This window comes from Dromaius novaehollandiae, chromosome 22, assembly GCF_036370855.1.
Source record: "Dromaius novaehollandiae isolate bDroNov1 chromosome 22, bDroNov1.hap1, whole genome shotgun sequence".
Classification (NCBI taxonomy): domain Eukaryota; kingdom Metazoa; phylum Chordata; class Aves; order Casuariiformes; family Dromaiidae; genus Dromaius; species Dromaius novaehollandiae.
In genome coordinates this window covers 7798720-7825943 of record NC_088119.1, presented here as the reverse complement: position 1 = coordinate 7825943, position 27224 = coordinate 7798720, and the positions used below count along the sequence as shown (strand labels likewise).

The following is a 27224-nucleotide window of genomic DNA, read 5'->3' as shown; positions in this document are numbered from 1 at the left end:
CCAAGCTCTCGTCCCGTGGCTGAGGCTCGCCTACCTCTTCCCCACTGGCGTTTTCAACTGTGCACCGTTTGCTGACGTTTGCCAAAGGGGAAAGCTTCAAGCTGGGTTCAAGGGCACGTTCTTAACTCAATGCTCAAAGCGCCCACCATACGTTATCATTTTATGTTCTAACACAAATATGTGGTTTTGTGAGCTTCCAACACCGAGAAAATGAATAGCCAAGGTTAACGCCACGACGATTTGAGTCTTGTCCTCCCAAAAGCTGGATGAGGTGCCAGGAGACAGCGTGGTGGCACCTGCCGTGGCCGGTTTCCGCCGCGCTTCCCCGCACACGCGCTAACCTTGCGCCAGCAGAAATTCCACCGTGCCCAGGTGTCCCTCGGACGCAGCCATCATCAGCGGCGTCCGCCCCTGCTTGTCTGCCATGTTCACGTCGGCGCCGTGCGTGAGCAAGAGGTCCACAATCTGCAACACACAAAGCAAGGACACGTGTCATACACGCAGGCTTCCCCAGCGGTTCCCGAGTCTTGAAACCTCACCCCAAAAGGCGCCATGTCCTCTGGGATTATTGCTTGAGGTTAGGGCAAAGGAGAAATGAGAAAGGTAAAAGGAAAACGGGCCAGGGGGAATTAAGAGCATCCCATCCACTGTTGTGAAACAGCAAGACAACGCGGTACTTTAGCAAAAAATTGTCTGTATCCAACAAGAGCTCAGGATGCTCAAAATCTTGCCAACGAACGTGCGCACGGTCTCAACGCCGGGGCTTGCAGCAGCCAAGCCGCTTCTTTTCACTGCTCTCCCGTTCCCCCAAAGGGCTGCAGTTTTTCTTCTCTTCCCATATTTCAGCTCATAACGGTGAGCAGGGGCTGCCCAGCTCGGGAGCGCGGGGGTCCCGGGCGGCACGCGGAGGAAGCCGCTCACCTGCCAGTGGCCTTGTCGCACGGCGCTGAAGAGCGGAACGACGCCGCGCCGGTTGGGCTGGGCCACGGCTGCTCCTTGCTCCAGGAGGAGACGACAGACGTCCAGCTTCCCTCGCCCTGCTGCTGCTGTCAGGGCTAAAGGAGAGAGAAACGCCGTGAGAAGAAAAAGCCACGCTGGCTAGGAAGGTTGTTGCTATATAGACAGGCCATTCTGCGTGGTATGAGAGCGATGGCACCTAAAATGCCAGCACATCCCAGGCCAGGCAGAATGAACCAAGAAAATGGGACAGATTAGCATAGTTCAGGTTTTTATGAGTCATTTTAGGTTTTTCCAGAGATCAGTTCTCCCTGGGAAAAGACCTCATAACGTTATGGAAAGAGGTTGATCAGGACAATCGGCTTTTATGATTTTCAGCAAGTTGCAGCGAAACCAGAGAAAAAGGAGAACTGCAACGAACATCGAGCGAGCAGCAGGTCTGGGCAACTGACGTTCAAGGCAGCATCCCAAGCAAATCTCAAGTCGTGTCACGAGAAACCGTCGCCAATTCCCCCGGTGCCTCCTGCAGCTCTTCGGCAGCGGAGTCTACTGCAAAACCCAGGGGCTCTAAGACTAAGCGCGTTGTGGCATGGGCACAACTTCTGTAGAAAAAACAGATCGTTGGGGGCTTTCTCGAGGAGAACTTTCCCAACCTGGAAGCTGCATCGGACTGAATTCCCCATGGATCCTGGCTACCTGAGATTCCCGAAACCCGAAAGCGCGAAGAGTGCAAGTGAGCTGGGGTTACTGGCAGATATTGCCAGCCAGCTCGGCGTTAGTGAGGTTTGTGGTCTTTCTCTGTCAGGACTAGCATAGAGCCGCATTATTCACATGGAGAAATTTTACTTTTAAGGTCTCATTTTAGTCTGTAAATCTTTGCAACCCCACCGGGGAAGCAACCGGAAGGCAAAAACTGCAAGTACATGCTCGCACGGTCTCCCAAGTAAAATGCTGATTCTGGCCTTTGTTTCTGGGCCAGCACAGATCCTACCAGCAAGGATCTTTGTGCAAAACAAAGATTATCTTCAATTTTCAATAGTGCAGGTGCTCTGGGTAAAGGTAACACCTCTCGCCCTGACCAAATGTGCTCTGTAAACTCTGGAAATATGGCTGGGTTAGAAAAGACACACGCAATCTGAAAATAGCTCCAAGTGTAGGACCTGCCTTTGGTATTAATTTTAGACTTTTCAGTTCCTCCCTCCTCTCCCCTAACTTTCTGTGCATTGCAGCAAACTCCTCGGGCTCTGCGTGCTGCTGCTTCGAGTGGGAGTTGGAGCAGAAGGTGGGAGTCTATTTCTAACTGACGTAGCTTGTTTCTTCTTTGAAGTACATTTCTGTGGGATGGCTGATTACGAGGTGTTGATGGGTTTCCAACTGCAACACTGTAAATGGTGGGGGATTTAATTAATTCTCTGTTCTGCTCCGCATTATGGCTGGGTTTTGCTTCTCGCAGGGTCGAGAGCCACCAAGAGTTAAAAGAAAAATCATCTCTCTGCCACGGGCAGAACATACTGCAAAATCTATAATCAGATCCATGTGGGTTTTAAACGTACGCTACAAATATAGAAGGAGGCCTGTGTCTAATGTTCAGAGCAGAGGGACTGGTATGCAGAGCTCTGGTGCTATTTCTGAACCTGCCTGCACTTGAAACGTTGCAGGTTAATTTGAGGTATTTCACGTCAAAACGGCTTAAGTTTGCAACAATGAAAATACTGTAAATCACCCAGCGTTCAGTGTTCACCATGAAATCTTCTTTGGAAATGACTTTGCTGGAACAGGATGATTTGATTCATACCCTTTGCTGCTCTGCTTTGCTGGCTACGTGGACTGACGTGTCTTTTTGGTATTTAATTCTTCTGAGTCAACGCAACTGGTGCCTGGTATGCAGCCAGGGCCTGTCCTTTGCAGTTCCCACCTAAGGGAAGCTCATGTGCTACTGTCCATTATGGAACATTTAGACCTTGCTGCTTCAGGACGGTGTCCCACTGACAACCTGGCTTTGCTGCCTGCTGGCAAGAGAAATGGATCCAAGCACATCTTGTGTAACATGGAGACATCCAAGCAAGTGTCTCCAGAAACGGAGCAACTCTCTGAGGAGTGAGAGGAGCTCCATCCAGCCGGATCCTAGGAGACCAACGTGACAATGTACGCCCTGACTTCAGGGTTAGCTATGCTCTGAACAGAAAGTTGGACTAGATACCTCCTGAGGTCCTTTCCAACTGGAACTAGCCTGTGATTGTAGGGTGAGGACCTTGGCCTCCAGTTTGCTAGATATTCTGCTGCTGCTCTAAGTGTTATAGCCCTGCATCTCCAGCCTTCTGGTCAAAAAGACTTTTGACATCCACATGCTCCATCTCCACTGCTGGTCACCTCAAGTCCATAGCACTATCCTGTGGTGTCAGCTGGTGTCCATCTGTCCAAGCCCAAAAGCTCAAACTACTTCAGGAAAAATTTTCTAGAAGTATCTGCTTATTTAAACTTTTTAGTGCTCCTTAGGTGCACTTATCAACCTGTTTCTGACGTTATAGAGCAGTTTTCAATACATCTGCAGCACTCATCAGTCATCGCAAAAACCACAACACAAGGTAAGGTTTCCCCTATGCTGCCTGTGTGTTGAAAGGAGACTGGAAAAGCCCAAGAAAGGTGATGAGAGGAAATGAGAGCAACGGGAATGATTTAGTTCAGCAGCAAGCTCTGCTGTCTGACACAGTGTGAACAACCTGTGTCTGTAACGCGCAGCCAGGGAGCAGCCCCCGGGATCCTGGGCCAGAAATGGCAGCATTCATCTTGAGACTCTTCTACGAGGACATAGTGCCATGAGTCTAAGTCAACAGGTAATAACAGCGTTGGCATAAACGCCACATGACAGTTGTTGTAGTTCTCAAAATGTGGCTATAACAGAGCTTGAGACAGGCTTCAGGGGTAGACGTGTCCCCTCAGTCAGCGAGCTACCAAGCAACGTCAGACAAGCCACAGCCCCTAGCACAAGGGATTCGCTGTGGACCAGTCTGCATTGCCTCTTGTGCAAAACGCATCTATTTTCTCAGAGAAAGAACAACTTTATCCAGCAGAGGAATCACTAAATTGCAGTGTACTGCCTGGCTCCTACATGCCACGTGTATCTATCTCATAGCCTGGCAGCAGGACAAATGCTTTCTGATGTACTTATTACTGCTGTAATTTGCACCTCCAGTTCTGATGGGATTATTACGAGTGACTCAGATACTTCTGTGTTGCATTTTGATATTTGCCTTGCCCCAGGGGTAAATATTCCATCTATATTGTGCTGTCAGCAATTCCTGAAGTTATGATGTAACTTGGCACTGCAATTTGGGTGATATTAGACTGATATCAGTAAGCCAGGCAGACAGTCCTGTTCTACAGAAGAGCAACATGAGCAACAAGTATCAAAAGAGAAGAGACACGATTTGGATTTTTGAAGCAGATGACTATTTTTAGGTGAAACCAACATTTCTCTTCAATTTTATCTAAAATTGCCATTTACTTTTAGGAAAATAAAAATAAAACAAAGTGAAAGAGAGTCTTGTGATCCATACAAACTTATTTCACCTGCAGCAGGAGGAAAAAATCCTGACTTTGATGACAGGCTCATTTCTGCTACCGTTAATTTTAATGACATAAATGGGTATTCCTTTGAGATGACTCTTCAGTTTGTGTGCTATTAACAAATCACAAATTCACATTCCCAACTGTCCAAGAACTCCCCTCAGCTACACAGACATCTGGCAGTTCGTCTAAGTCCAGCTTCTGGCTAGATTAAGGGGAGGGAGAGGTAGGGGAGGGAGGACAACAAAACAGGAAAGACAACTTAAGTTGGAAGAGTCCTTAAGGCAAGGGTCAGGCCCGGGGGGTTACATGGGACCAACGGAGAGGCAGAATCACAGGACACAAGGAAGGAGGAGACAGAAGAGCTGCAGTCTGTCAGGCAGAAGCCCTGGAGCTCAGCCACCAGACTGGGGAGGATGGCTGAGTGGGGAGAGGAGGACTAGGAGGACTGGGACCTCCGAAGGCTGACCTCCAAGGAAGAGTTAGACAACAGCTCAGAAAAACGTGTATGGCTTTATAGCAGGCTTTGCGAGATTTATCCAGACAACCCAGGACTTCCTTAACTCCCTGTAGTATCTGATGATGCTTACGGGGTTGCATTGCAGAGAGACATTTTACTGGCTTTTCACCGAACTCTAAGGACACCTGGATTACCGTCCTATTCTGCAGTCTGTTTCTATTAACAAGACAGCCCACAAGATCCAGATACCAGAGAGCATTTTGGATGAGCTATCTCTGGCCTGGTCACCGCTTTGAACTGAGCACTCACCTGCAAAAATGCTCTTGTCCTGCTGTGAGCATGTATAAAATTAGCAACACTTAGTTGTTTCATTTGGATAATTCTATATCCAATTTCTTTTTTTTCCATGACACCCTATGGGCACTTTTAAATTGCTTATTTGTAAATCTTGGCCTTATTTCCACTAATAATGGCATGATGCCCTTGCTACGCTGCTATGTCCCTGCGGGAGGAGGGAGCTGCTTCCTTTCATAGTGCCCTGCAACTGGCCCAGGCTCCACGCTGCGACCATTCATTCCTACAGCTCCGTCCTTTCCAGCTCAGGTTGCTCAGAGGTGAGGCTTTCTGCGAGACTCCATTCATTACGAGGCTATTATAAGGCTACATTTTCCAATGTACAGTGGACGAATCAGCCCCAAAATTATCCCAGCTATTTTTTTCGTCTAACATGAAACATCCTGACCAGACACAAAGCTACAGGCGACAGAATCAAAATCAGCACTCTGGTACTCATACAGGAACGTTATCTTGGTGGTTAACTTCACAGGAACATTACCGATGACGCAAATAGATAAGCGAGTTGAGCACAAAAGACAGTAGATAATATTTATAAGGTCACTGGCACTAAAAGTTAACAACTCCAGATTTGAATGTCAGAAGAAATGGAGAGGATAGCGCAAATCTTGCCTGTGAAGTGGATAGGGTGAGCGGCTGCTTTTGTTTTAGTAGAGATGAGAAAACGAGGGCTTCTGGATTGATACAAAATACAGAATTGAATACAATTGAATTGAATACAAAAGAAGGACTCCTCAAAAGGACATTTGTTTGATTACCAGGTGCTAAATAATGACAACTTTTTCAGAAAATCAAAGGATAACGTAGCGGTCATGGTACCACACGTTATGGTGAGGGGAGAGAGAAACAGGGGGATGCTTTGGATGAACATGCCAAATATCAAAAGAGAAAGACCACCACAGTTTTGTGTCCATCTAACTTTACATGACACGTGCCAGAGAAATGAGCTGCCTGGCTGTCGGACATGCTGCATGCCCACACCCTCCAGAAGCTGCAGAGTATTTTCAGTATTTTCAAAGCTAAACTCCTCTGTTTCACTTAAGCAGATTGCAGCTCCACCTTGGCCACCGTAAATCACCTGAAATCCAATCAGGGAGGCTGATCCTTCTCACTTCATCACCACAAAGGCAGGAATCGGGGCTATACTACGTAACGGGGAACCCATAAATACAAACACCAACGTGCAAGAAAGCAGCTACAGCATCTACAGAAATCACCTGTCTCTCCCCAAAGGCTGTCGAAGCTGTTGATTTGTGCTCGCTCCACCTCCTCTTCATCTTTTTCTGGAAGATCGAGCAGGTAGGAGACAATCTAAAAAAAAAATGACACGTCAAGCTCATGAACTGTGGCGCGTTACATATAACCTGCTGACATCTTAACACGAGCTGCTCTGAATACACAACGGAGAGCGAACAAAGTCTCTGCCCGGCACCTTCGCTCAAGTAAATCTTCTTCCCGAAACCAACCACGGAGCCTGCTGCCCTGTACAAATTAAAGACCCCAAGCGTCTTGAAGCAAGCGCACACCATGAGCCTTTGCAGAGCTGGTTCCTTCTCGCGGGATGTGCGGCTGGTTTGCTACAGGCGACACGGCGCAGGCAGCGGGTGCTCCTTCACTGCAGGTTGAGCTACGGATGCCACAACCGGTAAAAAAAATAATGGTCTGCCTGTCTGTATTGACTCTCACCTGGTGGGACCTAGTGTAGGGAGTATGATCACCCCTTCGTACTGCTGGGGAAACCGAGTCACGGACAAATGATGCAATGACGGCGATAATCATCAGCCTCTCCGTTACCCTCCGCTGCAGCCAAGATGAAGTGACTTCTAAAAACTGTTAGCACCTTTCTAGCAAATACCGGTTTTTCAGAAGATTGTTACAAAGAATTCCACTACATCTTTCTTCCGGCTGCAGATGCTTGAAACCCCAGAGAGACAAATTAACTTCTTCAAAGGGTAAATTAAAGGATTTAATTGACTGAAAACTGGCAGCAAATGTCAGTGTTTGGATCATGCGACAAGAGAAAGCAAGACGCTACGAAGAAAACTGAGATTTTGCTTTAGCGACTGAAGGACCAAAATCATTTTTCTCATTCTGGGAGAAATAATTATCTGCTGGGGCCTAGGTGACAACTAGTATTTTCGGAGTACTTTGGAGGAAGCGGTGCCTGCTCTGCTGCGTGCAGCTGTACCTGGCAGGAGCATGAGCCAGGACTACAGTGTGGCTCTACCAGTGACTAAGATAATTTTAAAACATGTTAAATACTTGTTTTATCACTGAAGTGGGAGAAAATCAGCAAATTAATAACCAGCTTATGTCTCCTATGACTGCAAGCATCTCAAAACAGGGAGTTTGAGTATTTTCTGTAAACAGTCCTATACATTCCTGGTACAACGTAAATACTAAAGAATTCCAAAACTACTTTTTGAAAGTTGTAAAGGTGACTAAATTGATTTTGGGGGAAATTCCCATCTGAAAAGTTGTGCCCTGTTACAAATTGTCCTCAGAGTGCAGCTCTTTACGCTTTTGAAGTCACATCTGCTTCTAATCAGTTCAGCTCACAGTTACTTAGCTAATAAGAATTTCCCAGCTTTCTTTAATTAGCTCCTCCAGTCTGATCACATTACCTCTGTTTTCCTGGATTATACTTAACAAAAGCAAAGCCTAAACTTTAGTAAACGAGAGGCGCGCCATTTCGTAAAGAAATCGACCAACACAAACATCCGCAAATGCTGCTTCTCAGGAGGAAAATCTGCATCATTTTCCATATCGGCACGTCTGCGCAGGACAAGAGGAGCGAGTTCTTCCGTTCTGCTCTCCCCAAACGCACGGTCCCAACCTCCAGAGCCTCGCGCTCCCCTAGCAGCCCTGGAGGAGCAACGCGCTCTTTACCCACCCTTGTTTAAAGGTTTATTCCAACAACTTAAAGGCTCGTTACGCTTCCGCTCTTGGAAGCCTGCCCAGACCACAGGGTTTGCCAAGGGATGTGCGAATCCCACTCCCTGCGATGGGAAGGGGAGGACTGGAGAACAGTGGCACTGGCTCCACCTCCTAGACCCTCTTTGCTCAACGTTTTGGCTGGGAAGCATAGTTAACCTTCGATTTGCCGTCCCGCCGGGGCAAGGCGGCGCGCGGGGAAGCCTCACCTCCGTGTAGCCCATGCTGGCCGCGGCGATCAGTGCCTGCTGGATGGCGTGGCTCTTCTTGAACACTCCCTGCTGCTGCCCAGCCATGGTCCAGTCGCACTGAATCAGGAACTTCACCACCTCCAAGTGTCCTCGGAGAGCAGCGTGAACCAGAGCGCACTGACCGTTCTTGTCCAAGTGATCCACCTTGGAAAGAAAGGACGACAAAAGGCAATTAAGCAAAAGCCCGGACAAAGCGGCTCAGAGTTTCCAGCCCTGGTTTCAAAATAATGCCACATGTGCAAAATGTGCATTTTTCTAGTAAACTATCTCTTCCGTGACCAGAAAACTATCATTCCAACGAAACTCTGCCCCAGGCTTAGGCATCCTCTTGGCCGCAAGTGTTTGTTTTGGGTAACTTACCATTTTTTTTTTTTAGCTTCAGGGTTTTTCTTTTCAGACTCACAGGCTGCAGAAAAGCATTTTTCCCCTTGTGTCCTGAAATGCACCAACCATATTTTCTTTTGGGATGAAATTATACACGCTAATGTTGTCTCCTTTGTCCGAGTCCACAAAGGCAAAACAGCATGTTTTTAAGACACCATTTCATGACACTTTCAAGAGGGACAAAAGTGCCTCAGCTGAAGCCTACCGCTCCAACGGGAAATCGGGGCTAGCAGAAGTCAATAGGAAGCAGAGATTTCGTCTGGCAGTCCTGCGGGAACTGCGCTGGGAGGCTTTTTGGGCCAGGGCATGGCTTCACTCGGTACCTGCACACGTCAGGTGGGATTTCTAGGTCCTGTCATCATACAAGCAATTCGGTCCAAACAGGATCAGGTAGAGCGTCTTGCTGGCTAACCACTTCATGTGTTCATGCTCTGCACCATATTATTTCTCATTTGCAAACTTACGCAGCAATTGCTGCGTCATGCTTCCATGCCATCATCAAACATCTCAGCCGTTGAACTAAACCCAGCTGTTATCAGGGCATTAGTTACATCTTTCTTGGAGAGAGGACAGACTCACCGACACTGCTTCTTACCCAGCTCTTAAAACCTCCCAGCAAACACTGAGTCCTTTTTTCCTTTACACTGTCCTCACATTATTACAGACAACATGGCAAGAGCTAAATGGGTCCCTCAGTCAGATGTTCACACCAGAACTGTATAAACCTGTATTTTGCTTCTTGAACTGAAGCTAAACATATAGAGAAACCACAAATCGTTTCCAGGAGGCTCCACTTCAAATACCAGCGCAATTCTTCTCTTCAACAGAACGTTTAAACCTGACTCATTATACACAATTAAAAATGCAAAACATTCCCCACAAAGCTAAACAAAGGGTATTTTTCTAGGATGAGTCCAACACAAGCTTTCGGAAAAATGTGTCTGAACGTGATATTTAAAGAATACGCTGTCCTGCCGAAGCAACGTTGCCATTTTAACATTACAAGGTTGAAGGACTTCTCCAGCTGTCCTTCAGCTGGCCGTTAAGGCCAACGAGATTAGGCAGCTCGTATGTCAGACCTGAATTTCAGAATACTAATTACAAACTCTCAGGAGTTATTTGCCTTTGGTGTGAACGCAACATGTTCAAGGCGCTACATTTGCGCAGAAAAGCAAGCTTTTCAAAGGAAGCTGGGATACCTAAATAACCCTGAAAATCCCAAATTCCCAAACACCACTCTGAAATACCACTGCACCCATGGGAAGCCACAGGGCAATGCCTGCCCACCTGTGTTGGTGTGCAGCACTGGCAAAGGCACTCCTGGAAGGTGGGAGCCCAACTCCAGTAGATTTTAGGGCTGAGGATTGGACTTTCCTCTACCATTATGGAAAAACTCCCCTTAGGCAGGCGGGAAAGATGACAGAGCTGGCATTTTTATACTTCAGTAGCTGCATTTCATTCTTAAAAGAACATAAACTTTGCTGTTCCAGACTCAATGATGCTAGTTGCCCAAGGAGACTTTCCTTCCTTCTGAAGGAAGAGGATGTCCTCTGCAAAGCAGCAGGGACCTAATCCCGTTAACCACCAGGAAATCTCAGCTTTACTGGCAAAGAGCAACGACTGAGTTGCAGGTGAGAAGCTACCGCGATCATTTGGAAAAACAGCATATGTTAAATTTAAGTAAAGTTCAGGTTGCACCTTGGTCTTTGGTCCATTAGAGTAATCAGTCTTGGCTGTACCATCTACCTTGGCTTCCTCACCAACAGGCATAGCAAATGGTGACATTTATTACAAGGGAAAGAAAGAAGGGCACAGAAAGCCCATTTCTTTGCAGATATTTGGTGTGTATCCTGCCTGCAACCTGTGCCCTTCCTCACAAAAATAAGGCATAGTTTAAGCCAGTTGTTAGAGGAACATGGTCATGGTACCTTGGCCCTTTTCTTGCACAGCAGCACGACAATGCTGAGGAATCCAGCAGCAGCAGCGTACCCAAGCGGGGTCAGGCCACTTTCAGAAGAAGCATCTACATTGGCCCCAAACTCCAAGAGCAAAGCCACCATCTCCGTGTAACCCAGGTGAGATTGGACGCACAAAATCGGGGCGTTGTTCAAAACTTCGGTCCGATAATTTACATTTGCACCTCCTAAAATCAGCAACCGACTGACCTACAGAGGGGAAAAAAGCTCTTGTTAGTGGAGTTTTATTGAGACATTAGCTTATTGTCAGAACAACCAAAGAATTTAAACCAACGCCCTGGCACATTTCAAAATAAATATCAAAGGACATAAAATGCCCAGTAAAATCACTTGCCAAATATATGGTCCCATTTTAGGGAGACTGAACAGTTTCATCTTTCATCTGGATGGCTGGTAAGTGCTTTAAATAATGTAATGTATTTCATATTACATCAAAGTCACTACAGCCATGTTGCAACAGCTGGGGACGCTGAGAGTCTCACATGAGGACGGCAAATTAAAATACACAGTTGGAGAGAGTGACTTTATTTGACTGTCCTCCCTGTAGGATCCTCTTTTAGAGCTGTCTTTGGTTATCCCGTTAGCTTTCCTGGCTGGTTCAGCTCCATAGGCATTCGGTAGCAGAGTGGGAAAGACTATACCTGAAGATGAAGGCACTGCAAAGGGACACGGAGGTGGCCACCAGGCTTGTCTCACCCATAGGGGAAGGACAGAGGGGGAAATACCAGCTCGGATGAAGAATAGTTTGAACTCTGCACCACTGTCCGAAATCATGCCTGCTGCAGAAGTGAACACACTTCAGCTAACGCATTCATACGTACGAACACAAATGTGTACGAAGCGGCTGAACTAGCACGGGCCACTATGTTTGGCAGCACCTCTGAGTTAGCGCCTGTCTGTGCCAGAGTCCTTTAGGGACTGTCAGATTTCAACACCAGCTGTTGCATCCCCCATCTCTGGGGAAGAGAAATACAAACGAACCATGTTGCATAGGAGTCGAAATGGCACTCTTCATTAACAGCAATTAACAGGAGATCGCCGGTGAGAGCTGAAGAGTTAAGGGATCAGCACACAGTCGTAACAAAGCCCTAAGTGAACGGCAGACCTCTCCCTGCGTTGTGTCCTGCTGACCTCCACTTACAGACATCGCCCTGCACTTGGGTTATCGCCTATCAGTGGAAGCTTCTCATTTAAGCTCTGAGCCACCTCCGCTCTCCTCTCCCGCCAGTACCTTTATGTTTGGGGTGTAGAGATTTCTCAGTGACGCCAAAGCCATCGACAGACCTTCGGTACTGTAGGAGATCCAAAGCCCTTGCAGGATGGAGGAAGACACCCCAACTTTTTTACTCAGCCCCTAAAAAAGAAAAGATCACTTAGATCTAATCCCCTGTAGATTCACTTTGCTACTGGATGAGAACGTTAAAAGAGTACTTCACAAATTATACTTTTACCAGCAATTGAAATCCAGTCAAGTAGCCCAGGATTAACTGAATCATAAATAGTACCCACACTCACTCGAATTTAACTTTTATTGCCAAAATACTGGCAGTTTATGAGGCTTGCTTAAAAATATACTAAATTACACTGGACAGATCCTCCTGGGTATTAACTGTCACAGCGATTCACAGCTGTTGAAGAACCACCCTATTATCCAGGCAGCACAAGCCTAACTGTAATGCGAAAGGAGCACGTTTACTGCTGGTTCCTCTCCCCGCAACGGAGCATGACAAGCTGAGCCCCATCTCTTTCTTACGGGTACAAAGAGTTTCAAGACACTAAGGTTTATCCACAAGATAACAAGACCACTTATCACATCCGATCTTTGCAGCAAAGCTTGTAGGAGATAACTCCCCAACTTACTCTTCCCATCTCCAAAATCTGGGAAAGGCAGGGTAAACTGCAAGCAGGCAGAATATCCATTCAGCTCCCTGCCAACACCCTGTTCTGCTGAGGAGCACATCACGCTTCCTTCTTCCTTTTCTTTTTTTAAATAAAGTACGTAATATTTTGGCGGAACTGATTCACAAAGTTTCCTTACTATTCACATGGTTAAGCCAGACGGCAATACCTGACACAGGATAAATTAAGGAAGTCTTCCCAAAGCCCAGAGCAGTATTTCCATATTTAATATGGGACTGAGTCCAGCTTTTCCAGTTGATGTACATGATTAAGCTGTACTTAACGGGCGAGATGCACTGACACCCTTCCCGGCGACACTGCCTGGTGCACCACAGAAGGGTTAAGCGAGTTTCCCTCCCTACCCAAGGAGCAATAATTGCTTTGCAATGGCCAGATGTTGGCAAACGGCTTGATCTCCGAGGGGAGGAATGGGTCTGCAGCTCCAGCGCGGCGGCACGGCAAGTGAAAAGCAGCTCGGCCGGGCGCTGCGCCGTGCGGTATGGATCCACCCTGCGTCTTGCTGTTCTGCTATTGATTTACCATTAGGCCTGCTGTTTCCACGGCAACCGTGCAGGCATCTTTAATTTTCTGTTTTGATATGTAAGCCCTGATTTCAACTCCTTGCACGCTGTGTGGTCATTTATATCGGCGCAAAGCAGCGGGATGCCAGTTCGGTTTGGCAAGGCTTTTGTATCCCTTTACAATGACAGACGGACACAGGAGACGCGGGGCCGGGGGAAGAAAGTCAGCACTAAAAGGTGGTATTTGTTTCATCTAAATGAAGGTGCCTACAGTGCAGAAGTCATCATCTGAGCCTGCTGCTGGACTCAATTACCCACCTCTTATATACCCGCGTTAAGAATATTCCAACGCATCCTACCAGTCAGCAAGAGATTTGTCACTTAAACAGTTTTACCTTTATAATAAAAGCAGCAGACTAGACAAGCTCTTATGAATAATCAACAGCTTCAGGAGCTTGTTTTCTTCAGCATTCAAGCAATTCTTATCTAGAGAAAAATACCTGCATGTGTTAGAGGCAGACAAAGAGCTCGGGAATTTTAGCCACCACTAAGGTTTGCTTTTGAAATGACGCAGTACCTGACATTAGAGGTCAATATTAGGTTTCGGACGAAGCGCATATGCTTTTCAGAATAGCCACCTGAAGATAATCATATATGCTATAATACCTCACCAACTGTCATAGACCATATATATGCAGGTATTAACGAGATGCATAAAAGACATTTTTCCTTTATGGAATAAATACATTCAACACCATTAGCATTCAGCTGCTGGAAGAAATTTGTACTATTTCTCATTTTGCAGATAGTATCTTCCCTTTCTGTTTCCCTTCTCTGGTTGAATCCCCCTAAGCAAAAACAAATCCCATCCTGACGCAGTATCAAACTGCTGGAACGACATGAGTGGTCTTCACGTCACTGAGACCATCAGCCACGGGACCAAAGGACGTGTACAGGCTGACTAGACAAGTTGCATTCAAATCACTTTGCCAAACTCCCACAATCCCGATTCTCAAACAGTCCGTGCTTTTTCAGTCCTCCATTCTTGCACGTGGCTGTCAGTGTCCTTCATCCCTAACCTGCTGCTTCCTCTGCTATTCTGGTCTCTGGTCCTCCTCGTACATCCCTCCACCTTCATCTTGGCCACAGTGGGATATAATGATTTCTGTGACACATGTAAAAAAACACTAGGAGCAAGAATGAAACCAGATGCTGCCTGTGATCTGTGACAGGGTCAGGGATTTGATGCCAACTAAATTCAATATGACATTTTTGTAACAATGATTTAACGGGAATATCCAACACCTTGACCTAGCGGAGCTGTCAGGATGAGTTTTTCCTGCCTGTAATTGTCATTACATCCTCAAGCTAGGGACAATGGAGATTCATTTCTGGATTACTGACCTTTTAACTAACTAATTTAAGAAGAAACTGAAGACTTCTCTTTGGTTGATTTTTAAAACATACGTTAGCTTGAAGTTTAGGTCTCCTTGTATCGTTACTGCACATTTCTCTTCTTGCCCTTTCATTCCATGCCAGGGTTTCCAAGCTGGGTTTCCATATGTTCCTGTTAAGACTGGTAATTGCTTTAAAAGACTAAAACATTTGTACTTTTTTTTCCCCCCTCCAAACTGTTGGAGGATGTTTGTGTTTAGAAAAGAAAATCAGCAGCTCTCAGTCATCAAGCAAAAAGGGGAGTGTGAAAGCTTCCTTACACCTATCTCTCAAACCGCCTTGCTGGGACTGTGCTGCACTGATTTGTTACACCCTGAAATTCCAAGTGTCCCATCCTTATCCGTACAAATGGCCAGTGGATTTGAACTGATAGGAATCAGGGAGGAAAAAGAAGTTTTTCCTTGCTGTTCAATCAAAATATTGTCTTCGTACCTAACTGCCTGTAGTTCCTGGCTGGACAAAACTTTTTAACCCTGTTCCAATGCTCTCTTAGCTGTATACTGGGTAAATATAATGGAATTACAATGATGTGAAGCCTCAATAAAAACCTTCAAAACTAGGACCTTGGTGCCTGCATAAAGCTGCTGCTATAATATGACACTTCAGGAAAAACACGGGGAATTTATGACCTGACATGCTCTTTATTTGGCAGAAAACTCATACCATGCTTGCACTGACTTCGTTAAAATCAAACAAGGAAAAACTCAGAGGGAGAAAACGCTTGTGGAAAAACAAACAGGGTCAGTAAAACAGGAAAGGGAATATGCATACATACAATCGGAATTATGTTCTTCAAAGAACGTTCAAGAACTTAAATGTGGTCTGTAATACTCCATTGCGATATTTCCTTCAAAAACCAACACAGCTCTTGTTTCCTTCAGTAAACACACACAAATCTTCAGTAGACAAGTGTTAAAAAAAAGGAATGAAAATAAGTCTATTCAAGGAAAACCAAAAGACTAAATCTCACTGTGTTTCTAATCCATCTTATCCCAATGCTTTTCAAAACTTTGTAAGTATTTCTAAACAACCTTCTCCTATGCTTATCTGTCGCTGAGACAAGCTATTGTTGTTGCAGTGTTGCAAAAACAAGGATTTTGCCAAGTGATTAAAAATAGAAGACCGCACTGACGTTTTTTCATATGTTAATAGGTATTTTCTACTATTGTAAATACTGCTCAATTAAACGTGGAATCTACAGGCAACTTGTCCACTTCATGAAAATTGTCATCTGCGTAGAGCTTGAAACCCTGCTATTTGTTTGCAACAGAGGAGCGTGAAAAGATGAAGATTTGGAACCAGCTTTAGATGTCACTGGGAGCTGAATACTAAACTCAGTGCTGAATTTGGCCTTGGGAACATAACTCAAAATTTGAAAATTATGTGCTGATTAGATAATGGGCTGATCTGGGGTTCTGCTCTTCAGCTCCAACCATTCTTCTCCCAGATGAGGAAGCCTTGCCACTACACTTGAACATCAACTCAATACAGAAAACTTGATAAATAAATAGAACTGAAAGAGCCATAAATGATCTTGTTTGCTCTAAAAATACTAATTGGAATTCTAAAGTATTAAAGTATGAGAAGTCATAGTTAGGCAAGATGAAAACACAGCCTGATTTTTACCACTGTTAAGTACCCTTAGATCATTGTAGTTTTGAGAAATCCTTTTTTTCCTGAGACCTAACAAATCCATATTCTGATTAAGAGTCCGTGGGCCAACAGTCATAATACTGATAGTTAATTTATTGGTCATACTGATGCTCGTGTCCAAGCTTGCTGTTTAATTATCCAGGTGTTAAGTCTTTGCATGAAGAGTAAAACGGATAAACCACCACATTGCAAAACATTTTCCCTTTACAACCAAACCTTTGGGTTTGATTCTTTAAAACCACTCATTTTACAGGATTTATTTTTTTCTAGATGTTGTTATAGGAACTCATCTTACATGGAAAGAAAACTCTTGGGGGGGGGGTAGAAGAATAATTTTAGGTGGGGAGGCTATCTGTTGAATTTACGGTTGGAAGGATGTTATAGCTTCCAGGATTTCGTGTATACCACTGCCAGCTTTTTAAAGCTAATTTCTACACATTGCAGTAGCCTGAAGCAATCAGTCTTCTTACTGCAGCCCGAAAACAAGAAGTGACTGCAGACTGCCAGTGCTGGCAGCCTCCGTGCAACGGAGATGAGGTTGGCACGAGCCTTCACTTGATTCTCGTTACCTTAAAAATATGTGCTTTGAGGATGTGATGTCCCAGTTCAATAGTTTGCTGTCGATTTAGTTTTCCTTCTTGACGGGAAAACCAGAAGGCAAGTAACGTGTGGCCACTCCTGAAAGCAGAAGAAAAGAGGAAGTTAGTATTTGCTTGTTTTACTAGTGAAAGAGATTTTTCACAACAGCGTTTGGTCCTGCTAACCCTGCAAACTGAACCCAGCTTTGGGAAACAGAGCTGGACTCACTCTCACTGGTAAAAGCCACTAACTAATTGCACAACTTTTATTATTGGCGATCATATACAGCTCAAAAAAGAAAGAAAAAACACCCTTGGAAGATAGCAAAAATAAAACCACGTATTTTCTATAACCAGACAGAAATTGGAAACACAAGCGGTACAATCGCAAAAGTGCTATTTTCATAATCATTTTGCAGAGCAAAACTGTCCTTGGAAAACATATCATCCGTTCTGAGGTCATTAAAAAATGACATAGTTAAAATATCCCCATTTTAAAAGATGGCCTTAAATAACAACAGAGTCCTCCACCCTCTGACAGTCCCTGCAGAGCGAAGCAACTTTATGTCGCTGCAAAATCTTCCCTAAACACTTTTTTCAGCTTTTTCAGTTAGAAAGACGCTTTTGGCAAATGACCTACCAGCTTGACTAGCAAAGACAAATTACCTGAGCCACACACAGAGCCTTGTTTAACGCAAAACCCACGTGGTGCAAAAATGTAAAGTAACGTAAACCCCGCGCAGGTCCGAGCGGCTGCTCTCTGCGCGGGAACGACCGCTCGGGCACCCGCCGCTGCTCGCCTCCCCTGCTCGGACCTCAACGGGCCGCGAGCTGCCGTTTTCTTGCTTTCGCCAACAAAAAAACGGTCTTTGTTGACCTTGAAACATCCTGGATTTGCAAAGGGGAATAAATCAAGACGAGACGAGCCAGAGACGCGGAGGATCGGCAGCACAGACCCGGTAGCTGCCTGTGACCCGCTAACAACGACTCGGGTGTTTTCAACCCCTGCCAAGCGCATCGGATCAAAAAGTGAAAACTAAATAATTGCACCGCGGCCAAGTGCGTGCTACAAAGGGAGCGACGTCTTGCCTTGACACTGAGGGCAGGGAAAAAGGGAAGTCTGTATGATTTTGTAAGCCTCCGGGGACTCCCCAAACACATTTCATTTCTGGAACGGAACAAAAATGCGGCTACATGTAAATGGAAACAAGAATCGTTAAGCCGAATTAAATTAAAGACGATATGAACCGTGGCTTTAACGGGCCTTTCACGGACAGGGAATGCTCTTGGCTCATCGCTATTCGGTAAAGCAGACAAGCGTGTGCGTGGCCAAAAGGCAAGTGAGCATCACAGAAGACACCCGTTTGCACGATGACGGGGCTTTACGAGCGCATCCACATCCAAAGGGAGCGACCGCCCTTTCCCAACGGAAAGCCACGCTCCGCCTTTGGCCAAAGGACCGAATCAAAGGGAAAGATGTGTACGGCGCGGCCAGGTGTTTGGCACGGTCTCCGCCAGGCCCTGCCAGCGAACCTCCAGCTGGAGTGCTAACACGCAGATTTGGCCGAGCAGAGCCCGAGGACGCCTTGCCAGAGTGCGCGGGACTCGTAGGACACGGACACGTGCCCGCTGGGAGAGCGGGACGAAAAATAAGGTGCCTTTCTCCTACACGGCAGGACTTGATCCCCAGGTGTCGATGGGGGAAGGAGCACTGCATCACTCCAGAGGAAAACTCTTCTCTCGTTGACTTTGCCCATCTCACTCCTCTTTACGCGCTGGCCTGAGCCCGTGCCCTCCTTCGCTGGGGTGGGATCCTATTGCCCCAGGACCTCTGGTGGGATCCTACAGCTCGGAGCTCCCTGGAGAAAGGGGAGCTCCTCCAGCTGCTCATGCAGCCTTCGAAGCTGAGATACCTAAAATTTGGCAGCCCGCCTCTCCTTCCTTCCTCTCTTCCCCGCTTTGCTCTTTGGACTTTGAGTAGATGCCTCCTTTTGAAGACCACCATTTCTCCAGCGCATTTGCTCATTCCACTCATTAACCCCCAGGAATATCCAGGAAAAGAAGAAAAGAGATTCAAGGGAAGCAAGTGCCTGCGACACACAGCTTGAGTTTGGTCAGACACAGCCGCAAGCCGAGGAGCGCAGCAGTTGCTAGATTTTATCCATCTCCATTAGCAAAACCTATAATCACTCTAACGCGCTCAATACCTCTCAACAGCTCATCAGCTTCGCGTCGCTCCGCTGGGGCTTTGGCCAAGGGCCAACGCGGTCACCTCAACCAAAAGGTTGGTGGTGCAACTCCATGGGGAGACAGCAGCTCCCTTCCTTTCCGTGGAGAGGCAGGCGGTGGGCTGGAAATCGTTGCGTGGTGCTTTCTGCTCCAGGATCTGATACCGATTTTGGAAACGGACCCCATAAATACACCCCCTGTGCCTCTACTTTCCTCATCGCCAAAGAGGAGATAATACCGCTTGTTTGCTTGCTACACGGGGCTGATTGAAAACTCATGGAAAATGTTTGGGAAGACTCTGAACATGACCACAACCGTATTAATAGTAAGCACGAACTGCAGATCCAGAACTTCCAAAGTGCCTCTTCTTTGCAGAGAAAGACGACGCGCAGCTCCTGTCGGATCCATATGCCTGGGTTGCACCGTTCGCTCCTAAATTGCTTTTCATCTGCAGCTGGCAGAGTTATTTACCGAAATGTAACTGTATGCCTGACTTCGGCTGTTATGAATAAGGTATGTACGAGCTATGGCAGAACGAAGTGCAGTATTCATGAGCAATACATCACCTCCGCAGCGTTTCCCAGACCTCGGCTTTGGGCTCGTTGATAAATACTTGCCGTCGCTTGTTCTGTCAGCATTAATTGCATGCTAAGGCAGATGCCAAAGTGCAGGCTTTTTTATTATTATTTTTTATTTTTTAAACACGGCGGAGAAGGGCAGTAATGATTTCTACATCAAGGAGCTCGGTGAAATGATTTGCTTTGAAACGGTGCCGCAGCGGAGTTCATCAGCAGAGATTTTTCTATTTTTAATGGAAGGTTTCTTTCCGTGAAAAATTGACAGCGCTGCCAGCGCGGTTATGAGAGCCGTTGGCTGCTCTCGCGTCAGCGCGGGCCGGCACTAAGTCACCGGCTCCCCGTAACGGCAAGCGGGGTGTGCGCGTGGGTGCATGTGTGTCGGATACATATATGCGTACATAAAGACGACAACCTTGACCACGCAAACGCCTGCTCGGCATGAACTGATGCAAAAACACCGCTGCTACAATAAGGTGACACAGGGAAAGGGACAACGCGCACCCCACCGCTAAGAAACGCCGGCGTGTCCCCAAACACGCGACGGAGCATGGGAAAATGCAAAAAGCAAATATTAAAAGCTCCCAGGTGTGGGCTACATCTATATTCTCTTATCACTCAAGCAAAGTGAAAGCCATTTAAAAGGGTGTAAATGACTCCAGGTTTAAGGCGTTATACTGCAGGAATAAAGAGACAGGCAAATATAGCATTAAGAATCAGGCCCAGTTACTTCTGAACCTACCGAAGTCCAAATCCCCCAATTCCCATCTGCATCTCTTTTCTTCTTTCCAGCTAATCTCATGAAACCAGTCCAGCACCCAGACATCTGACACCGTGCCCAGTGAGTCTGGTCTTCCAGGAGACTTATGCCCGTATTTTATTCAGCTCTGCTGAGCGCAGTTGTATAATTTCAGCAGAGAGGATAATTTCTGTGCTAACAGACACTACTGCCTCCTTTTTTTTTAGGAGGATGTCCTGTGCGGCAGATTGCAGAAAAGCCCAAGCACCCCTCTTACAGCATGCTCCTTTTGGAGAATCATCGATCACTCAAATCGATTGATTTTTGTAACAAAATTTCCCTCTGATGTTAGGATCATGAATTGCCTTCAGGGGAATTAACGCTGAACAACAAACAAAATAGGGAGCACTCTTAAGCACACAATATTATTGCCTATAGAGTTAAATACGGGTCTGTATTTGCTAAGCTAACGGGACAGCAAAGATCACAGCCAAGACAAACGTTTCCAGCCCTCGGGCCACAGTTCTCCGGGAAGAGACAAGCTGTGGTATATCTAATCAAAAAACATACCCTGCCAAGGAGGAACTGAGGATGCAGAAGAGGAGCGCTACCAATTCTAGCTGTTTTAGGAAACTCCAGACACACTTGCCGACTAGCAGGGCAAGAAACCTGTATCATCATAGTTTTGGGGGGTTTTGGCTGGCTTCTTCACTCAACGATCATCTTATCCACGCTGACCCACTCATACATTAACCATTACTGGCCGTTCAGTACACCGTGGTAACACCTAATGACTTCAATCATAAACAGAAATCCATCATTCCAGGTACTAAACACGAGATTTCCAGGCTAAGCAGGGCAATACATCATCATCTGATCTAGCTGTTTCATCGTACAATGAGATTCAGCCCATCAGATCCAAGTCCAAACAGTCATGGTTTCCCCGAAGCAGGTCTCTCAGAAGGCCATCCAACTATGAGTTAATACCTTAACCAAGGTGCCAATGCCGCCAAGCAGAAGTGACAGACTAGTGCTCATTTACAGGAGACAAAGAACTGCACAAAAAATCTGCATCCAGACTCCAGCCTAACTCTTACTGCTCCTTGACCATTCTCCATGGCTTCATGTATAGAGCAAGCAGTAAAAGCAGAGAAGCTGTGATTCGCATGAAGGAGAGCCCAAGAGTTGCACAAGCTGCTCTGGGACCACTCGAAACAGCAGAAACAGAATCACTCAACTGCATCTGGTCTACCCTTAACAAAAAATTTAATTTAAGTAAGCGGCATCTTGGTGATGGTGGCCTCAAAGCTTTCTGACATCTCATAAAAATCAACAGGCGCTTTGGCTGTTTCTCCATTGCTAGGGTGTGACTAAACAACAGGGAAACCAATACCAGCTGCACAACTGCAATATTGTTCGCATGGAGAGGGAAGCGATCAAGACGGATGGACTCTAAATGGAGCCAGTGCTGCCTTGCACCACGTCCTGTGGATTATCCAGGAAGGGTAGGTTTATCGAGCGTGCGTGGGAAGGAGACAGGGTAGGGACGAACGGCAGCTAATGAGATCGAGAGATATTTTAGAGCATCTTGTGCTTAATGATTCCTAACTAAGAAGGAACTGGCAAGCTCCTAACCCCTCTGACATGGTTTTTAACAACATCTATGACATTACAATTCAGGTCGAAAGTCGCTAGTTTATTCGAGCCACTTTGACAGATCTAATCAGCGATCATCTCATGGATGCAGTCCAGCTGAAACTGAAGTTATGCTCAAAATCTGCTAATAATCCTGCCGTCCTCTTCTTCTGTTGCAAGGTTATCTGTTAAAAATTCCATAGGTACCAACCATGCTGCGTCAGTATTTTATCAAGAACAGGGAGCATGTGCCTCAGATCATGTTACATATTTGGCTGCTACACAGAAACAGCCCATTTTTAGTTTATGCAGGATAACGTAGCTGAAACCTTGTTAGGATCTGATCCTGGAGAAGCTCTGAGCTAAATTGCACGAAATAACGGCAGGCGCCAGAAACAGCCGCGAGAAGCCGCAAAACAGACAGCCCTAATGGCACCCTCTGGACTCGGGGCAACAAAAGAGATTTACAATTATTTTAAAATACAGATCAAAAAAGAAGGATAAAGGAGGGAAAATAGCATTTTTGAACACTTATAGACCCTGACTTAATGAGATTTGAGAAATCAAATCCAGAGAGGACAGATGAAATTCCCACGCCTCGGTTCAGCTCATCAGGCCCTTCGGAAAACCTGCTGGCTGCCAGGAACAGATTACTCGATATTCAGGGTAAATAAACGTTGTCCAAAAGCAGCGTGAAAAAACTGCTGGCTTATTTAATAAATATGTTAGATGGGCAAAACAAGTCACACTGTCTCCTTCACAGTAAGCTCTGCAGTGACTGTAGAGCTAACATGGAGACCATCTCAGACAATATGGACTGGTACACTGCCTCTTCCCATTTAGCCTGATAAAATATAAAATATATAGAGTTACAAAAGAATGGAGGGTCTGATGCGGGAGTGCTTTACTCCCACTTTGACCAGGTGTAAACGAACACATAAGATGCAAGATGGAACGAAATCAGGGCTACTCTCTAGCAAACGCTTGGAAGATGGTTTCGTTCAGTGAGTCTTAAGATCTGAGGAACAAAATAACAAGGACAAAACAAGCAGCTTGTGTCCTGCAGTCAGTATTGATATTGCCTCCAAGAATTTTTGCTTCTCTTCTTGCAGGGACTCCGTGCCCCAGGCTGGATTATTCAGTGAACGTTTTCTTGCGTTTGGATGTGAAAATGGCACAGCATCCAGAAGTTTATAGACTAGAAAAAATTCTTTGAGGACAGCAACTCAAGACACGAACACTCAACCCCCCTCCGCACGCGAACGCTGAGGCTGCATGTCTAACGAGCCGGTGAAACGAGCTGCTCTGCTGATGGCCTGCGTGGTGGCAGCAGTCACATCTGCTCTCCAGCTCATCTCATCCATCGTGATTTATCATCTGTCTCCCATTTCTCATCTTCTCGACCGACTGACACGGCAGCTGTAGTCCTGCCTCAGTTTTAGAGGAGAAACCGGCGGCGAGGCCGCTTCAGCGTTTCATTAGACATAGAAGACCCAAGAACATGGAGGCTTCAACCCTCTTCCATGCTCACCACCAGAGCCTTCCCTGTCCTGAACCCCCTATTTTGCAAACATTGGCTTCTGATAGTCACAGAAGTCCCTGTTACAGCTGCCTAACTTGTTAGGAATGGCTTTAATCATTTAGTTTTTACTTCTGTAATTTTCGCAAGAGGTTAGAGTTAGCCTAGAAACGCTGGCGAAAGGGATATTTGCATAAAATAAGAGGTTTCCTATATTCATTTCATTGCGCTACGACACATTCTTTGAATGCTTTGCAATGTGTTAGGTTCTAAGTAGGGGAATTGGAAAACTTCTTTCTGCAAGTCTTTGGGGAAGCCTGAAAGTTGTGTTCTCGGTGTCAGCAGTCCATCAACGCACCACCGCTTGGCGAACGGGATGCGTCCGCCCGTTCAGTTAACTGAAGGATGTCATGATGGATGCCTCTCTGCGGTCCAAGAATATGGAATTTAACCACGTTCCTCTTGATGAGTAAATTAAAGCAGCAAGAAATATTTTCTTGTCTCCGTTACAGTATGGGTCTAGCAGAAGCTCTGCTCCAAAGCACAGGTGAAGCATCGATTCTACCGCCGGCTGCAGCCCTGCCAAATTGAAAGCTGTGGAAACCATCGGAAACCACCAAATCCCTGATGATTTGGCAATTAATTACACTCGCTCAACACAGGCCTCGTGCAAGTACAGACGACTGGACAGCAGGCCGGGGAAGGAGAAATTTGCCCTCTTGTACCTGGGCGACGGGGGGCATCCAGCACGCAGCTGGGCACGGCCAAACAACAAATTGCGACAAGTCCCCCACGGACGCCCTGTTCGACCGAGCGCTTGGCAGGCGCCCGTGCCTGGGGGCACCCGGAGCTGCCCGCGCTGCTAGCACTGGCTGCAGTGAAATATTGCCATGCCAGAGCCATGAAAAACACATTAAGACGGTAATTCCCCCAGCAAAACAATGCAAAATCGTAATGAAAGCAGCAGCGCTCAGCACCCTGCAGCCCCCCTGAGAGCTAAGGTTGCTCCTGAACGCCGAACACCTGCGAAAATGTCATTATTTCACCTCAGTGCCTAAAAAGTGCTAGCGGGCACTGCATTGTTTTGAATTTTCTGCATATGTACATAAGGAATTCAAATCATTTCACACTAAAGCCATTATTCTTCCTCCCCTCGAAGTCAAATAGTGCTTTTGCTCCACTGGGTGAAATCCATCACACGCAAATGCAGAAAACACACTTAAGGTATAGCTTTTGGTGAACGCTCCATCATTGCAGCTAACAGTAAACCAGAGCATATTTTCAGAGCTTTTCAGATTTTTACAATACGGAAACAGAGGAAAAAGAGTCAGCTAAACCATGCACTGTAATGACAAAGTGAGCCAGGCATTCGTGAGCTAACTGCAGACAATATTTAAAAGCTGATGTGTAATATAAGACCCCCCCCATACACACACACGCCATTTTAAGGCGTTTGTCTTATCATTGAACTTTGACTGACTTCTTTTCCTCAAAACTTTCTAAATTAATTATCATTTGACTGGGGCTTGTTATTTGTCAATCACATGAAGCTTGCTGTCAAAATGCAAAAAAGCCCTTTATGTTTTCTAATGCATACACTATACTATTTTGCTGGGCAATGCAGAAAAACATTAATTTTGTGTAGGAAAAGTCTCCATTTGCAGCCTGCCTCCTTAGAGAAAAAGAAGAATGCAAAATACCTACGTTGGATTATATTAAAAGGTAGCTCCACTAGAAACCATGGCAACTCGGCTGTTGTATTATAGATGCATACTTGTGTTTAGGTTGCTGCTGCTAATCCGCACAAAAGTGCCTTTATTTCTCGGTTCAGAGATGGGAACAGATTCGAGCCGTGCACGTGGAGCAGAAGGGAATAGGTGAGATGCTGCCCTCAACCCCAACTACGGAGATACCAGTGCTTCTCCCTAGTTTCTATACTGCTATCCCAGATTATTAGTTAAGTATCTCTCCCACCTAATGAGCAGGAGCTGCCTGATAAATCCTCAGTGCACTGAAGGGAGAAGTCACTGCAGAATATTTATGCTGCTTGCAGCATGGCAGAGGTTGGGGCTTGGAGCATCGTCCCCAGTTTCCGACCTCCACGCTGGCAACCTGATTCTGAAAGACACCAAACGCCTGCAGCACTCGCTTTGTACGTTCAGCATTTCTGGAAAGCCAGCCACAGACATGTAGCATTTCAGAATAACGTCGCAGCCCTGTGTATCCAGGAGAACAGATCTGCATCTCCGGGTACTCAAAACAGACTAGGTACAGCAGTATTTTTCCAAAATTTTCTAGTAAGAGATGTTCTCCTCCATCACACCAGTGGCTATGGCTCCTCTCCGCTCCCTCTCTTAATCTGATAGGAAAAACAGGAACTATTGTCTACAGTAGAAGATCTAAGAGCTTCATGTTACCAAGGTCCCCTGCTCCCCAGATGCTGAGAAGTTCCCTGACTGCTGTGGACAACAAGCCTTCAAACCTTCTCCAGGTGACGACAGGGGACATGCTGCCACCAACACACACAAAGTTGGGCAGTCCAGTGCCACCCTGAGCAGCAAAAGCCCAAATTAAGACAGTAAAATGCAGGGAAGAGCATAGAGAATTATCTTTTTCCTTCAAGAAAATCTGCAAATCTATCTCAAAAACCTGCACATTGGTTGGAGCAGCAGGCTCGACATAAATCATCTCACCTAACTTTACCTGTCGAGACATCTCCTTACGAGCCAGTCATCCTAAACTCCCATTACAAGTCAAGAGGAGGAGACACTTCCAAGGTGCTCTCCATCTGCTGTATTTTAGCCTTCTATCTCATGATGAAATGAAGGACTCTTATTTCTCTCCTCTGACTGTAAAGCGAGTCTAGACAAGCAACTCAGATGTTGATACCTAACCCTGGACAAAGTAATTTCACTTCTGCGGTCTATATTTAACGACAACTCTTCTACTGCCTCGCCAGGGCAAACCACTTCACTTCTGTCTCTCAGACAGTTTCTTCATCAGCAGCACAGGGATAAAACATTTTATTAGCTTTGTAAAAGCCTTTAAACTAATTGCAAGAGAGTTTCTGATCAAGTCTATGCAGAAAATAGTGCCACATTCTAGCAGAATTTAGGTTAAAAAATGCAAGCGTAAGGATGAACGTGCAAAAGTAACTACTTTCTCTGTGCGCAAGCCATGAAGGATTATGTCTTTGCCTAAAATGGTTTATGTTATTTGTCAAATAAGACACTGGGTTAATAGCACTACTGTGACAGTCAAGGGAGTCGTTACTGCAATGCTGGCTGAACCCGCTGACAAATGCTTTTTTGGTGCCCTGTTAGGAGCCAGTGGCCAGTGCTGGGGGCCTCCCTTGCGGGAGGTTTCCCTTCAATGCCAAGTAGCCTTTCCTTTGCATAGAACACCCACGCTGAGTACCTGAGGAAGAAGAGGGTTAGCAACGCACTAGGCCAGCTCAAAAGCCTGGAGGCAGGAGATTTGCTGTTTATCATGAAAGTGTAGAGAAATGTGTTACTTTGAGGATAACTTCTGGCCGTTG

General features: G+C 46.0%; 1 protein-coding gene across 4 annotated transcripts in view; it reads right to left on the bottom strand.

Moving 5' to 3' along the window:
* TANC2 (tetratricopeptide repeat, ankyrin repeat and coiled-coil containing 2) overlaps positions 1–27224 on the bottom strand; it is a 278047-nt gene that overhangs the window by 19601 nt on the left and 231222 nt on the right. For all 4 annotated transcript variants that reach the window (XM_064524519.1, XM_064524517.1, XM_064524518.1 and 1 more), the window contains 7 exons: positions 16981–17089; positions 12115–12237; positions 10836–11072; positions 8482–8667; positions 6556–6649; positions 922–1055; positions 342–465 (listed from right to left, as the gene is read on the bottom strand). In XM_064524519.1, coding sequence (XP_064380589.1) covers positions 342–465; positions 922–1055; positions 6556–6649; positions 8482–8667; positions 10836–11072; positions 12115–12237; positions 16981–17089 — 1007 coding nt within the window. The remainder of the gene's footprint in view (positions 1–341; positions 466–921; positions 1056–6555; positions 6650–8481; positions 8668–10835; positions 11073–12114; positions 12238–16980; positions 17090–27224) is intronic.